The sequence below is a fragment of the Lepisma saccharinum genome, chromosome 29 (assembly GCF_977018435.1).
Source record: "Lepisma saccharinum chromosome 29, izLepSacc3.1, whole genome shotgun sequence".
Taxonomy (NCBI): Eukaryota; Metazoa; Arthropoda; class Insecta; order Zygentoma; family Lepismatidae; genus Lepisma; species Lepisma saccharinum.
This window is the reverse complement of record NC_139257.1, coordinates 40,040,540-40,053,883: the sequence shown is the minus strand read 5'-3', so window position 1 is coordinate 40,053,883 and position 13,344 is coordinate 40,040,540. Positions and strand designations below refer to the sequence as shown.

General features: G+C 41.7%; 1 protein-coding gene across 18 annotated transcripts in view; it reads left to right on the top strand.

Annotated features, from left to right (window-relative positions):
* trol (terribly reduced optic lobes) overlaps positions 1–13,344 on the top strand; it is a 1,072,318-nt gene that overhangs the window by 367,968 nt on the left and 691,006 nt on the right. For all 18 annotated transcript variants that reach the window (XM_083114888.1, XM_083114893.1, XM_083114886.1 and 15 more), the window contains exon 2: positions 8,147–8,552. In XM_083114888.1, the coding sequence (XP_082971014.1) occupies positions 8,147–8,552 (406 nt within the window). The remainder of the gene's footprint in view (positions 1–8,146; positions 8,553–13,344) is intronic.

Sequence of the window (13,344 nt, the reverse complement as noted above, 5' to 3'; positions counted from 1 at the left end):
GGTGGTTTGGATACCCTCCCCGATGGCGCGGTGGTAGCGTCGTCGCCCTGTAATCAAGTGGTCCCGTATTCGATACCTAGTGGACACACATAGTGGTTCGGATCCCACTTTAAACTGTAGGTCCAGTCCCGATTAGCCTTACTGTGCACAAAGTGGTCTTAAAACACAAACTCAATCAATCAAACCCACTTTAAACTGTAGGTCCAATTCCGATTAGCTTATCTGTACATAAAGTGGTTTCAAATTCAACTTTCAAATGCTAACCTTTAACCTTTCCGCTATGGACATCCGCTATTGTAGTTTGATATAGGTACATAGATGTCACATTATGCAATGGCGAGTAATTCTTGTACATTTTTCCGAACCAGAGCCAAAATACCAGCCAGAATATTTAGTGAAATAAAAGTTATATTAATAATATAGGTGAAACCGGTCAGTTATGTCAGACGTGCATTGAAAAATCGCAGAGGACAATGCGCCACTAAAAAGCACGTCATGATTCGTGGACCCCAAACACTTAACACAAGAAACATGAAAGACTGGACTGTGGGAACAGCACGTGCACGGGCCGAGCGCCTGCGTCCCCATACGACATGCTAACGAGGCACGGACGCCCGCAGTGCGTGCTCTGCTAATTGATAGGTGCGGAGACGTGGAATCACGCAGAGAGCGGGGATAATGATGATAATGATTTCATCAAATCCTGGATCGGGCGGGGAAGAGAACGTAAGGCCAATCGTGACTGTATTGTTTCCCGTCTCGGATGTCCATGAACCCATGTCTGGCCCATTACTTTCGGATGAGTAACTGTCAGCGATTACAAGAGCTTTTATATTTTAAAAAAAGGCCAGAGCGGGGAAGAATTTCTCGCCAGATGTCAGGCCGGTCGTTCTTCCGGCTTTGATGACGTCATACCGGTTAGGCCAATTCATGGAAAGCTTCGATTACTTATCATCGATTATGTAAGTCCCTCTGCTTTCGTTGCGTCAGCACGTGCATTCTCATATGTAATTGGACAATACAGGCACAAAGAAGCAAAGCGAAAGCTGTGTACGCGCTGGGTAAAACTAAAAAATTAAAGTACAAAGTTCCTAATATACCAACCAGAACACTGGAGGGAGTATACGAAGCTACAGTCAAGGCCACGTTATTCTATGGTGCAGTAGCGTACGCAGAATTTCATCAAGGGGGGTGTTATTTAGAAAACTTTCTACAAATTCATATTACCATTGTTTTATTATACTTTAATAAATAATAATAATACATTAATAATTATTATAATTAATTAGTTTAATTACTACTAATGCAGCTGCTATTTATGAAAGAAATAGAACAAAATTACATTTCTTTTGTTTCTTTGTTACAAAATAATTGTCTAGTCAACGGTTGTATATGATAAGTGAGACATTTTAAGTGTGAAGAAAATCCATAAAAACAAGCAAATATATTAAATTATATTGAAATAATCGAAATATGAAACTCATTCAAGGAGCCGCGCTGGTCTAGTCTGACAACTTCTTGGGATATCCGGGTTCGATTCCCAGAATTGGCTGGAATTTATCCAGCCTTGTCTCCGCACCCAGCCTCATAGCAATGGGTACCTGAGAGCAACCCTGGTGGATGAAGGCTGCCGGAGCATGGTGCTGATCACATCACCTGCAATATAGTTCGAGAATCTTTGGGGCCCACCACACCACTACGTGTGCCTTCATGGCACGGTGCTGTGTGCACGGGGGAATTTACATTACCTTTACCTATGGAACTCCCCCAGGATGATGATGATGATGATGAAGCGCGAGAATACATGTTGCCAAATTCCACTGAGTCTATGTTTTCGTTGAAAAGTAAGTTTATAGACATTCCAACACATTTATCACTTCTAGGTGATTCACAAAGCACTTCTTCAACATTATTTAATGCTGTGGATGTAGACTCAGCATCACTTGAGAGTTCACAAGGGGATGTGAAATCAGTACCGGGAAGAACGTTTGCAATAAGGTCGGCACACTGCGACGAAGCAAGGAATTTTCACAATTCTCGCGAGAGTCATTGCAAAATTGAACTTTGCGGCCGCTTAGATTGTGTTTGGATTGTTGTTTTTCTTCATGCTGCATGGGAATAATAATTCAAATTATTATTATTATTATTATTATTATTACTGTCGCAAATCTTTGACTGTGATAAATTACCCATTTTTAATTTTTTCTACAGCATTTTCCATAATATTTCAAATCTCAAGGGGTGGGGTTAAACCCGGTAACCCTCCCCCCCTCCTTGCGTACGCCACTGCTATGGTGTCGAACTGTGGGTCTGGGGGCAACAGAAATGGTAAACTGCGTACAAGCAAATTTTCTAGAACAAGTTCTGGGGGGGTGGGGGGGGGGATACGGCAGCGTTCTTAGAGAAATGGGAAAGTATAGGGAGGAAGTAAATGCATGAGAGGTTTCAAAAATGGGCAAGACTGCTAAATATGGGGGATGGAAATCTAAAGAAACTCGCGATACAAGTGCAGAACCATGACCCAAAGGAACGCCAATGGGTAGCAATGATAAAAAAGGAACTGTACACTATTAGGGCTGGGTGGATTTTGGATGGAGTCGAGAGGAAGGCGCGCATGCAGTAAATGGGGATCATACGGGACAGATTGGAGGACATCAGCGAACCAAACATTTTGGCAGAATGTGCGGGGAAAGTATCTTTAACTACGGCACAAATCGTGGATGGGGATAGGCAATGGGGAAGGCGAAAATACATAGACGTGTGTGGAGCGAGCGACAGGACGGGTTTGGGCATGGTTGAGGCTAGGTGTTACGTACGCGCACATGTAAACCATATGGCCAATGATTGAAATAAGGAATCATAGATGGCGGCACGCGGAAGAAATATTAAGATCGCAGATTATGGTAACAATGCGCACGCGAATTGAATGAAAGTGTGTGGTGAACTGAAAATAATTGTGATTACATAAATTCATGAACTGAGATAAACAATGGAGATGGATAAAGGCGAGATGAAGAAATGATCGACATGTGCGGCATATGTGATTGTATGTAAAGATTAATGAAGTTAAAAAGCGATTACCTTTTTTTTATCTCTACCGTCTTAGTGGGACTCCTTCCCAATAGACCTTTTTGGTTGTTTTCCCAGGTGTGATGTGGAACAGTCTTGTTGGAACCACATGTCCTCCAAATCCACTTCAACTAAATTTAGCCACAAACAATCTGTTAACAAAATGCAGCAAAAACGACAATTTTGTTTGTTAAGATATCCACTTAACCAGAAATGAGCTTCATCTGAGAAGATAATTTGTTTGCCCAAAATTATGATCTGTTTCAAGTTCAATAGAACGTCTATTTTCATATGGATTATAATGAAACGTTCTTGAAGCGTGTATTTAGCCATGATGAATTGTCACAGTATACTAAACACAAATGACAACTAGTGACAGTTAGAACATTTGAAGCATAGTTGCCAGTTCATTTCAAAATCATATCATTCTTATTGGAAAACCCTTTATAATCAAGCGAAACCTTATTTTCTACATAACTTTTTGTATTCTAAATTATCTTTATTACACTACACTTATGCTTATCCATTTTATATTTATTGTAATGGGGCTGTCCAGGACTGCCGAACAACCCCGGGCCTTGATCCTACAGGATGTCTGTACAAGACGCGTGTAGAATCAAGACAACTTGTAAAAATCGAGGAAAAGAGAACGGGGGTACCGACGTTCGCGTAAAATACATCCTGGTCTATTTAAAGGCACCAGGACATAAGCGCATACCCTCGAATATATGAGGGTGGAGGCTGGGCATTCTTCGGGAGTTCCCATCTTAAAAAATGTACATGTAGAAATCTGTGTTCTAGATTAATGCCACTTGCAAATTGTAACGACCCTGCTTGGTCGCCATTTAATTTTTATTAGACCTTGTGTGGTCGCTATATTCTTTTTAATCGGATGAAAGAGTTAAGCGGAATGTCCCTGCGAGGCGTACGCTTTTAGTTTAAATGTATTCTGAAAACGTTAACGGTTCCACCTCTACGTTTACTAGCTTCACTCATTATTAGACCCTGCGTGGTCGCTATATTCTTTTTAATGTTAGTTTATATTGTAACGTGCATCTAGTGATTTTCCCACTAGTGATTTCTCAATGTCAAAACCTTGATAATTCTCAGTACGAAGTTTGCAATATGTAAAAAAAATGAGTTAGCAACGCGTACTTGTAGTTAAAAATTTTCACCACCCATGCGCCACCGCGACTATAAAACCCAGCGCAGTGAGACCGGAGCTCAGTTGGCTCCCGGATGTCAACTGGCAAACATCCTGGGAAGAACCGGCCATCCAGCCAGCAGCCTAACAGCCATTCCAGAAGGAAGAAAGAAGAAGAAGAGCCTAGCATCAACCTAACTACCCGGTCTAATCGCTTCGGCTGATAGGTGCCAGGTTCTACCTGCCCGGCTTGTCTGGGAGCACCAGGACCTCCTTCCTAACCTGCCGTCCTTGTACAGTGTAAAACTTTAGTAAGGCCTCACTGAGACCTCACCTTTTACAAACAAAACAAACAAAAACTGATATTGAATTGGAAACACTGCATCGTCAATGCCGAAACTCTATGCAAGATAAGGAAGAGCTGTACAGCTGTCAGTCGTGAACACCACACAGGAGAGCAATGTTAACCATGAGTCATCAAGGAATAAGCACAGCGTTTCTTTCTGTGGTCATTCGGCCTCAGAAGAAATATTTGTTGTCCATTTTGAGCTCTCAAGAAATCAGGATCTGAGCTGGCGATTTATTTCCTTCATGAATGAAAATAGGTTGTTCATTTTTTCGTTTCTTTTCTCTCTTTTGTCATTAGCTCTAAAACAAATATAAAAAGAAAACGAGCAAAGAAGGTAGTTTCTTTCGGCACGTGACGTGCTATTTTTACGACCATATTAAATCCCTCTTGTTTACTTTCAACGATAAGGACGAATGTTGGAGTGACCAGAAAAAATGAACGAACACAATAAGCTCTTAAATATTACCAAACCTTCGAAAATAGATGCCGGCCCCAGTGGCAGAGTGGTTACACATCGCGCTACGACGCCAGGGGTCCCGCCTTCGAATCCTGGCCTGGGCATGGATTTGTGAGTCTCCATTCATCAATTTCATCATGTCGTCACTCATCCCCATATTTGATTGAGTTTGTGTTTGAAGTACACTTTATGCACAGTAGGGCTAATCGGGACTGGATCTACAGTTTGAAGTGGGATCCGGGTATCGAACCCGGGAACCCTTGATCACAAGGCGACGATGTTACCACTGCTCCATCGGGGAGGCTTCCCTCATATTTGCAAATTAGCCAAAAGTGGCACAAGAAGCGAAGTAAAATTAATCAAATCAATCAATCATCAATCGAACATAGGGTCTCCGGTTTCATAGAGCAGTATGCAAAGCACTCTGTTACGAAGACCCTCAAAATTGTAATAATAAGTGGAACAAAATACTTAATATTAGAGTATTTTAAGAGTGTAGGCAGATTAACAATTCACGTCAACCTACAATAATTTCACCTGTATTGTGTGATATATGGTTCTGCCCTAATATAATTGAACGTGCTCTTGCGATAATAGTTACACATTTCCGTCTTGCAACACACTACCTCGGCTCGGCACGATATGTGCATTTCCTTGTCCATTTTCTGTATTTTTTCTATTTAGGATATATTACGTTGCCTTTTTGCCTCTTGGTTAATGAATGACCAATTGATAACATGAATGTGATGGGGCAAACATGCCTTAATCATGGTTCGAACTTAAGACCTCTGTCTTCAAAGCACGTTACAATCTGCCACGTGTGGCTTTTCATCTCCAGTCACCATTAATTTCAAAAGGTAGAAAATGACATTACTCAAACAAATTGTATAAATAATTTTCATGACCATAAACATTTGTTGCACTTGTTGAGAGAAATCCATACCCTCGTAACGTTATAAGTAAACGTCGACCTAGTTGATGTCCCAGGAACCCTTCCTTGCACGAAAATCACACTGTATCCACAGGATTTACGACTGAACGCTTACTAAAGTAATAGAAATGTGCATCACCATTTCCATTAATCGTTCACTCTTCGTATATTTTGAGGTCAGCTAATTCGAACATACGACCCTAAGACAGCTACACACTGCCAAAAAAAACTGCAGTGTCAACAAAGTAATTACTGTATTTTATATATATATAATTTTTGGTAATGGGATATTTTTCCCTTCAGCTTCTTATTTATGTTTGATTTGGTATATTTTACTTCGCTTTTCTGCCACTTCTGGCTAAACGCGACGATGAGGATGAGCGATGAAATGATGAAGGGACACTCACAATGAACACCGAATGAACACAATGCCAAGACGGTGTTTGAGCAAGCTGTGTCAACCACTCCACCGCGGAGGCCGGAATCCTGTTTAGTTAGGAGAAATCGTTCCTTGACAGTGAACTATAAGAACAGTTAATATGTGTTATGTCAGAGTTATAATATTTTTAATTTTTAACAATCAATTGGGATTTACTCTTAACCATTTTTTGCCTACATAAAAAACTTCCACGCAGTTAAGATCGTTTACACTAAGGACAACAGCGTTAAAGTCTATACTTTAAGGAATAATTAAGCACACTATGATGACGGAAAATAATAATTCACATGACTATAGTGATGCATTACATCGGTGAAACATTAATTTTCGATCAGGAAGAAATATTGAAAAACGCAGGGACACTATGACCAATTGATTGATTTATTTTACTTCGCTTTTCTTCAACTTGTGAGTAATCACATAGATAAGGATGAAAGGTGTGTTAAGACGAAATTTGTGAAAGGCAATCACAAACGTAGGGCACAGCGCAAACTCCACAGACCATTATACTGACCTTGTGTCTAGACGCCAGATCCATGTTAGTCTGCAAAATACACTCCATGGTCACAATGACGTAAGCATTCGTAGAATAAATTTGTATATCATTCTCCCCCCCTCCTCCCAAGAAACGTGAGCTAAACTAGTGCGCATTCTGTGATATGTTCATTACTTCTCAGGAACCACTCGCGGCCTTCAACTAGTTTATCCTGAAAAGAATTGCGGGTTAGGATGTTAACAGATACTTCAGGGACAATATCCAAAGAATACTGTCACATACGCAGAATATAAAAGATTTCTATTTTCTCATTTCTACTACAACCCTGGCGAAAAAAAGGCGGCTGGAGCGTGGTGCTGATCGTATCACCTCCAAAATGGCAGAGCTCGAGAATATGCGGTGCCCTACTACCACATCCCCTAAATGTGCCTTCATGGCACGTTGCTATACGCACGAGGAACTTTACCTAACCTTTACTACTACTAACTACTCATGCCAGGAATTTTGGTATTTTTTATACTTTTTTATTTGGCCATTGCTAACTTGGATTATTCCCAGCCATAACAGCAATTAGTCGATGCAATAAAAATACGCCAAACTTAAAAAGAAACGGGTGGTGGCGCGCCCGCGACACACACACACACATACACAGAGGAGGGGGGGGGGGTAGGAACACAAAATTCTTCCACAAACTGCCCAGATCATGCCTGACACGACTCCAACAGAAATCTTTCCGGAAACAAGTTTACGTACGCATAGGGTAGTGATGGCCTTGTCTGCAACTGCCTTGCCCCACTTTCTTATCCAATACGGAGCCATGAAGTGTTTCCAACTACCTTCCAATCTAACTAAGAGGAGGGAGATCTTTTTTTAAAGTTCGCCAGTGTACAGGAGACACCGGTCGGCTTGCCGATTCCTAGCTAGCGCCGGGGGTGTCGCGGCATCGTTTAATCCTATACCCAGCGCCCGCTTGTCGGAGGTGCCGGCTGGCTACGGCCAGTTCCCAGCTGTGGTTGGGGGTACTTACGATAAGTTTATAATAAACAAACATATATATATATATATAAACCTGTTGTTCACGTTTTATCCAGCAAGCCCTGAGTTATCTAGAGTCTGTGTCCACCGATTGAATTAAGGAAGTTAGCACTTATGGGTAGACTTTTGCCGTCCTTCTAATTGAAGTGTATAGAGTGTGGTAATTGTGTGTAGGTGGGACGTTGCAAAATACTTGAATACTGACTGCGTGTTTTTTTCATTTCAGGACGATAGCGACCTCGTCTTCGACGATGACAGCAACTCGCCGCTCCCGCACCTCAGCAACGACCTTCTGTCGTCCTACAGAAGGAACAGGTCTTCGGACCCTGACGTCTCACCCGTTGCTAGTCCACTGGAGGAAGATATCCCCCAGCACACCCTGCGCAGATCCAGAAGGCAATGGTGGAGCAGCATATGGGGCACCAGCGATCAAGAGGCCGAGGACACCACCACCGTCACCCCGGAACCCCCCTTGGACCGGCCGAGGCGCAATACCAGGGGGGACCGTCAGAACGAGATCTACGATGACGATGATGATGATGCCGGTGGTGACTTCGTTGATGAGCGGTCTGGGGATGGGGAGATTGAAGGGTCGGCCGATGTCCCAACTGATAGAGAAGACGAGAAACCAGGTAAGTGGAGACGTTCAGTATATACATCTTTGTATAACCACATATAAACGTATTATAGGTAGATGTGGAACTCGGGGAGGAAAACCTCTGCGCTGACCTGCTGGGAATTGCCCTCCGCAAGAAGTTTCGAAATAATCCGCTGACAGGCGCCACTCGCCCTTTTGCTTCCACTTCTGGCAAAAATAACAACAGATGGTGCTGTTAAATTTCAACTCTGTCAAGGGCTAACGATGACGTCACCGGAACCATTGCTCTGAAGGGATGGATGTTTCAGAGAAAACTTTTTTCCTGCAAAGCGTCAGTGCTTCAGCATAATACGTTTATGTGTGGTATAACACCAGCAGTAAGAATCCTGACAATGTAGTTCGCAAGTACCGCAATATAAATTATCGTTGATAAACTGGGATTATTGTCATCTTACTGCCTGGCTAAGTAGCTGAAATTGTCGTGGATGACCTGGCATTCAGTGGCGTGTCCAGGATTTTCGAAAGGAGGGGCGCTACGTTATTTGCCATGTTTTTCCCGCCTTTGATGTTTATTATTTAGGAATACTTTCCTTTGAGCTCCCCACTGCTGACATTATTGCCATCTTACATAATCCAAGGCTTCGAAACTTACATCGTCGTGGATGAACTCAATGAAAATCCCGCAAAACTGCGTCATCAGCCAGAAAGCTCTTTTGTGCTCTTCAATTATACTACTACTACTACTACTACTACTAATAATAATAATAATAATAGCCCGTGGCGCAACAGCCCTTGAGGGCCAATACCTACCTACCGACTGCCGGCCTCACTTCTACATGTCAGCCAGTTGCGGTGTGACGTGCGGTCAGCACTACAAACCCGCAGTCGTTGTAGGTTTTCATGACCGGGTCACGCAACCAATTCGTAGCTCCCCAATTTCCTCCCGCAGCCGGAGCCCAAAGCATGACGCGGATTTAGACCGCACGACCACGCTGCTGGACCTACAATTATAGAACCTAATTCCTATTTTTCAATTTTCTCTGTAATAATTTCTCAGTATAAATAAGACAAACATCCATGTCGGTAACAGTATCATAGATCGGAGACACATTTCTTCAATTTTACACAAGAAACTACTTACGGAAATGAGTTTCTCCAAGGTTTCCAACGTTCGTCGATGTATTTTCTTTCATCGTGGAATATTTTTGACCGGGAAATGATGTATTTTTCAAGAGAAATATCTCATCGACGCACAATTGCCATTCCTTTCATTTGCTTGCCCTACGACAACCGGATGCTGCGTACGTTTCATGACGTAAGTCCCTGTCAGTGTTTCAACCTCCTTTTTTTTTTTTTACTATGCTTGCCTGACGTAACCAAACCTAACCTAACCTTATCGGAAATGGTTCGTGGGGCTATCCGTGAATGGTTCGTGGGGCTATCGGTCAGCTACCATGCATAATGGTTCGTGTGGCTATCCGTTAATGGTTCTTGGGGCTATCGGTCAGCTACCATGCATAATGGTTCGTGGGGCTATCCGTTAATGGTTCTTGGGGCTATCCGTGAACTGTTCTTGGGGCTATCCGTGTATGGTTCGTGGGGCTATCCGTCAGCTACCCTGGCTATCCGTCAGATACCCGTGCATAATGTATAATTTCCACCGGTGACTAACACGATATTAGGTATTTTTCGGTGAAGAAGGTTGAAACACTGCATACCCACAACGCGAGTCAAGATGTGCCCGCCATATTGTGTGTTCCGGAGGCGAAGAAAGGAATAAAAAAACCACTCAGAATGTGAAAAATTGCGTTTGTTTTCGTGTAAAAAGCATAATGCCACCTTGAACTATGTTCCGCAATACACAATTGGTAAGTACGAACCATGCGAAACACAAAATATCCGATTTTAATGTGTCTCCCATCTATGAAACTGGTACCGTCCATGTCTTACCCGAGACCCCTGGTGTCGTAGCGCTGTGCCATAACCACTGCGCCACAGAAGTGGAGTGACTGGATGAGGCTCTGAATTCATTTTGCAGCAGAGTAATAAATGAATGTAAAATGCAAGAACGAGGACATATTGTATCACTTAATTGAAGGAACAATTCGTGCCATGGGTTAGCAACATTACTAATATGGTTTTGTTTACGTGAAAGGTCACACACTGTAACTAAAACCAGGGGTGCCCATCACCCCAAGGCTTATGACTAGAGCCCGGAAGTTTGGCAAAATGCCTCTTTTTATCTACTGCATATATTGATAAAAAATTTCCGGATATACGTTTTATATGTTGTTTCGAATGTTTTAGAAGCCTTTTCATTTTGCCTATTTTGCCTATTTGGGACCCCACTGCCTATTTTTAATTATAATGCCTTTTTTGCCTCTTTCAATGAAATTTGACCATTTTTTAAAAAAAATATATTGGCATTTATTTTTCTTCCGTTTATTATGTGAATAATTTTCGCTTTATTTAAGTAATATTGAACTCACTCATGTTTCAACATTGCTGAAGGAGAAAAGTGTGAGAAAAAATTATTTCATGCTGAGTTAGGATATTGCCTTTCGGTTAACATTTCCTTGTGCATGGTTGACTGCTGAAGTGGACAGGTTGATTTGGAACACAAAGAAGATATTTCTGAAATCTCCCTCTCAAACCCGAAAATTTAAGGAAGTTGCATCTGAGCTTAGTTTACCTCCGCAACCAGTCTTGACAAGATGGGGAACCTGGATATCAGCAGCTATATATTATGCTAACAACCTTGAAAAAATCAGTGAGGTGATCGATGCTCATCCAGAAAATGAAGCGGCTTCAATTCGTGAAGTGAAAAACTCCTGTGCTATTCAGAACTGAAGAATTAACTGTCGTTTATTTTTGCACATTATGGTGCATTGCCAGAGACAATTACAAAGCTAGAAAAAAGAGGTGAGAGACTTATAGCATCCATGAAAATCTTCGAGGAATCTATGCAGCAGATGATGGAAGTGCCAGGAGAAAAGGGGTCAGCTGTTGCGGAAAAGTGCTAACGGGTAGTGAGTGCAAATAAGGACTTGAAACAACTGAAAACAATTTGCGATATTCTAAAAGGTGAAAATGCTGTTACCAAAATGAGTCCAGCTACATTAGCTTGTTTTATGTATGCTCCAATAACTTCTGTCGAAGTAGAAAGATCATTTTCTATTATGAAAAACATTCTCTCTGACAGACGACTATCAATGAATGTTGAGAACTTAAAAAACAGCTTGTAGTTATGTGTAATCAAGACGGAGAAAATTGAAATGCTCTTCCCAATGTAGATTTTAACATTTTGCCAGAGATTATAGATAAAAGTAAGCGACTTCCAAATGTGCCTTTCTTCGCTTTATTTTGCCTTTTTTTCATTTTTAGTGCCTATTTTCCACATTATAATGCCCTTTTGCCTGCCTGTTTTAACGAAAATAAATGCCTGAACTTCCGGGCTCTACTTATGACGCACTCCCCCCTCAAAAGGTAGAACATTCGCCCCGCCACCCCCTCCCCCTTAGGCCGAATTACGTACATATTTACTCAAATTATTTTGGTCAGACAAACGAACAATATAATACAGACATATTTAAGCAATATGTGTTTACTTTAGATACTTTAGGCTCACTGCCATTGTAAGTGTCAACCTTATTCTGCACAATTTGTCTGCTCCACTAACCTTGTATTAATGCGAACAACACGTCCCCCCCTCCCACATCCAAACCAATTCTAAAGGCATAAGAGGTGGTGTTTCATATCAACCCCATCGCCGCGATCACCCACAGGTAGATAGAGAAACTACATAATAACCATAACTAAAAATCAATAACAAGTCAGTCGAACGAAACGACCCCCCATTTCTGTGTGAAGATATATAGAATTGGTATAATTGTCCGCGCGTCATGAAACCCCCCTGTGAGCACCCCTGCTAAAACGCCCAGCCTGAGTGGTAGAGGGTCAGAGTAACGTCTACGAAGTCAGAGGTAACAAGTTCTAGTCCTGGATAGGGGTGTATCATTGTTTCTCTCATCAGTCGTTCCGTCAGTTCATCATTCATCCCCTTCTTTGATTGATTTGCTTTATTTTAGTTCGCTTTTGTGCCACTTTTGAGTAATTTGCGAGGATGAGTGACGACATGATGAAATTGATGAATGGACACTCACAACCATCCATGCCCAGGCCGGGATTCGAACCCGGGATGCGTATTTACAAACCCTATAGTGCTGCGCTGCAGAACCAGAAGTATATAACGCTTTCTTATTGGCTGTGTGCACCGGAAGTGTTATGTTCCGTGTCCATTGTTCCTTGCTTCTTCATTTACAGCAAAAGTATGGAAAAATAAGCCTTGTGATAATATAGTAATAAAGTTTGTAATGAGATTGTCGAAATTATGTTAAGAAATTACGTTTATATAATAAAATATAATGTTTAAAATGCTATACGTTGGATATACATAATTTTCTCAGTAGTCATTGGTAGTTACAATGTTTGCACTGATGTGACTTTAAATACAAAAATCATTCACTTCAAGAAGAGTTCTGATTTCTGTCTTCTAAAACATTAATTTAAATAATTTTGCTTAAAAATGAACCTTAGTGTAAATGGTTTCTTATCTAGCTGGGATGGATATATGAAATCTACACTGGTAATTTGAACCCTGCCATCTAGCGTTAACTTGAAGGAACGCTGCATCAACTTCCGGAATAGCAGCCAATCAGCAGCCAAATATCGCTGGAGGTTCTGCAGTACTAGAGGGTTTGTTAATACGCACCCGGGATCCCTGGCGACGTAGCGCGTTGTGCTATCCACTCCGCCACGAGACCCAG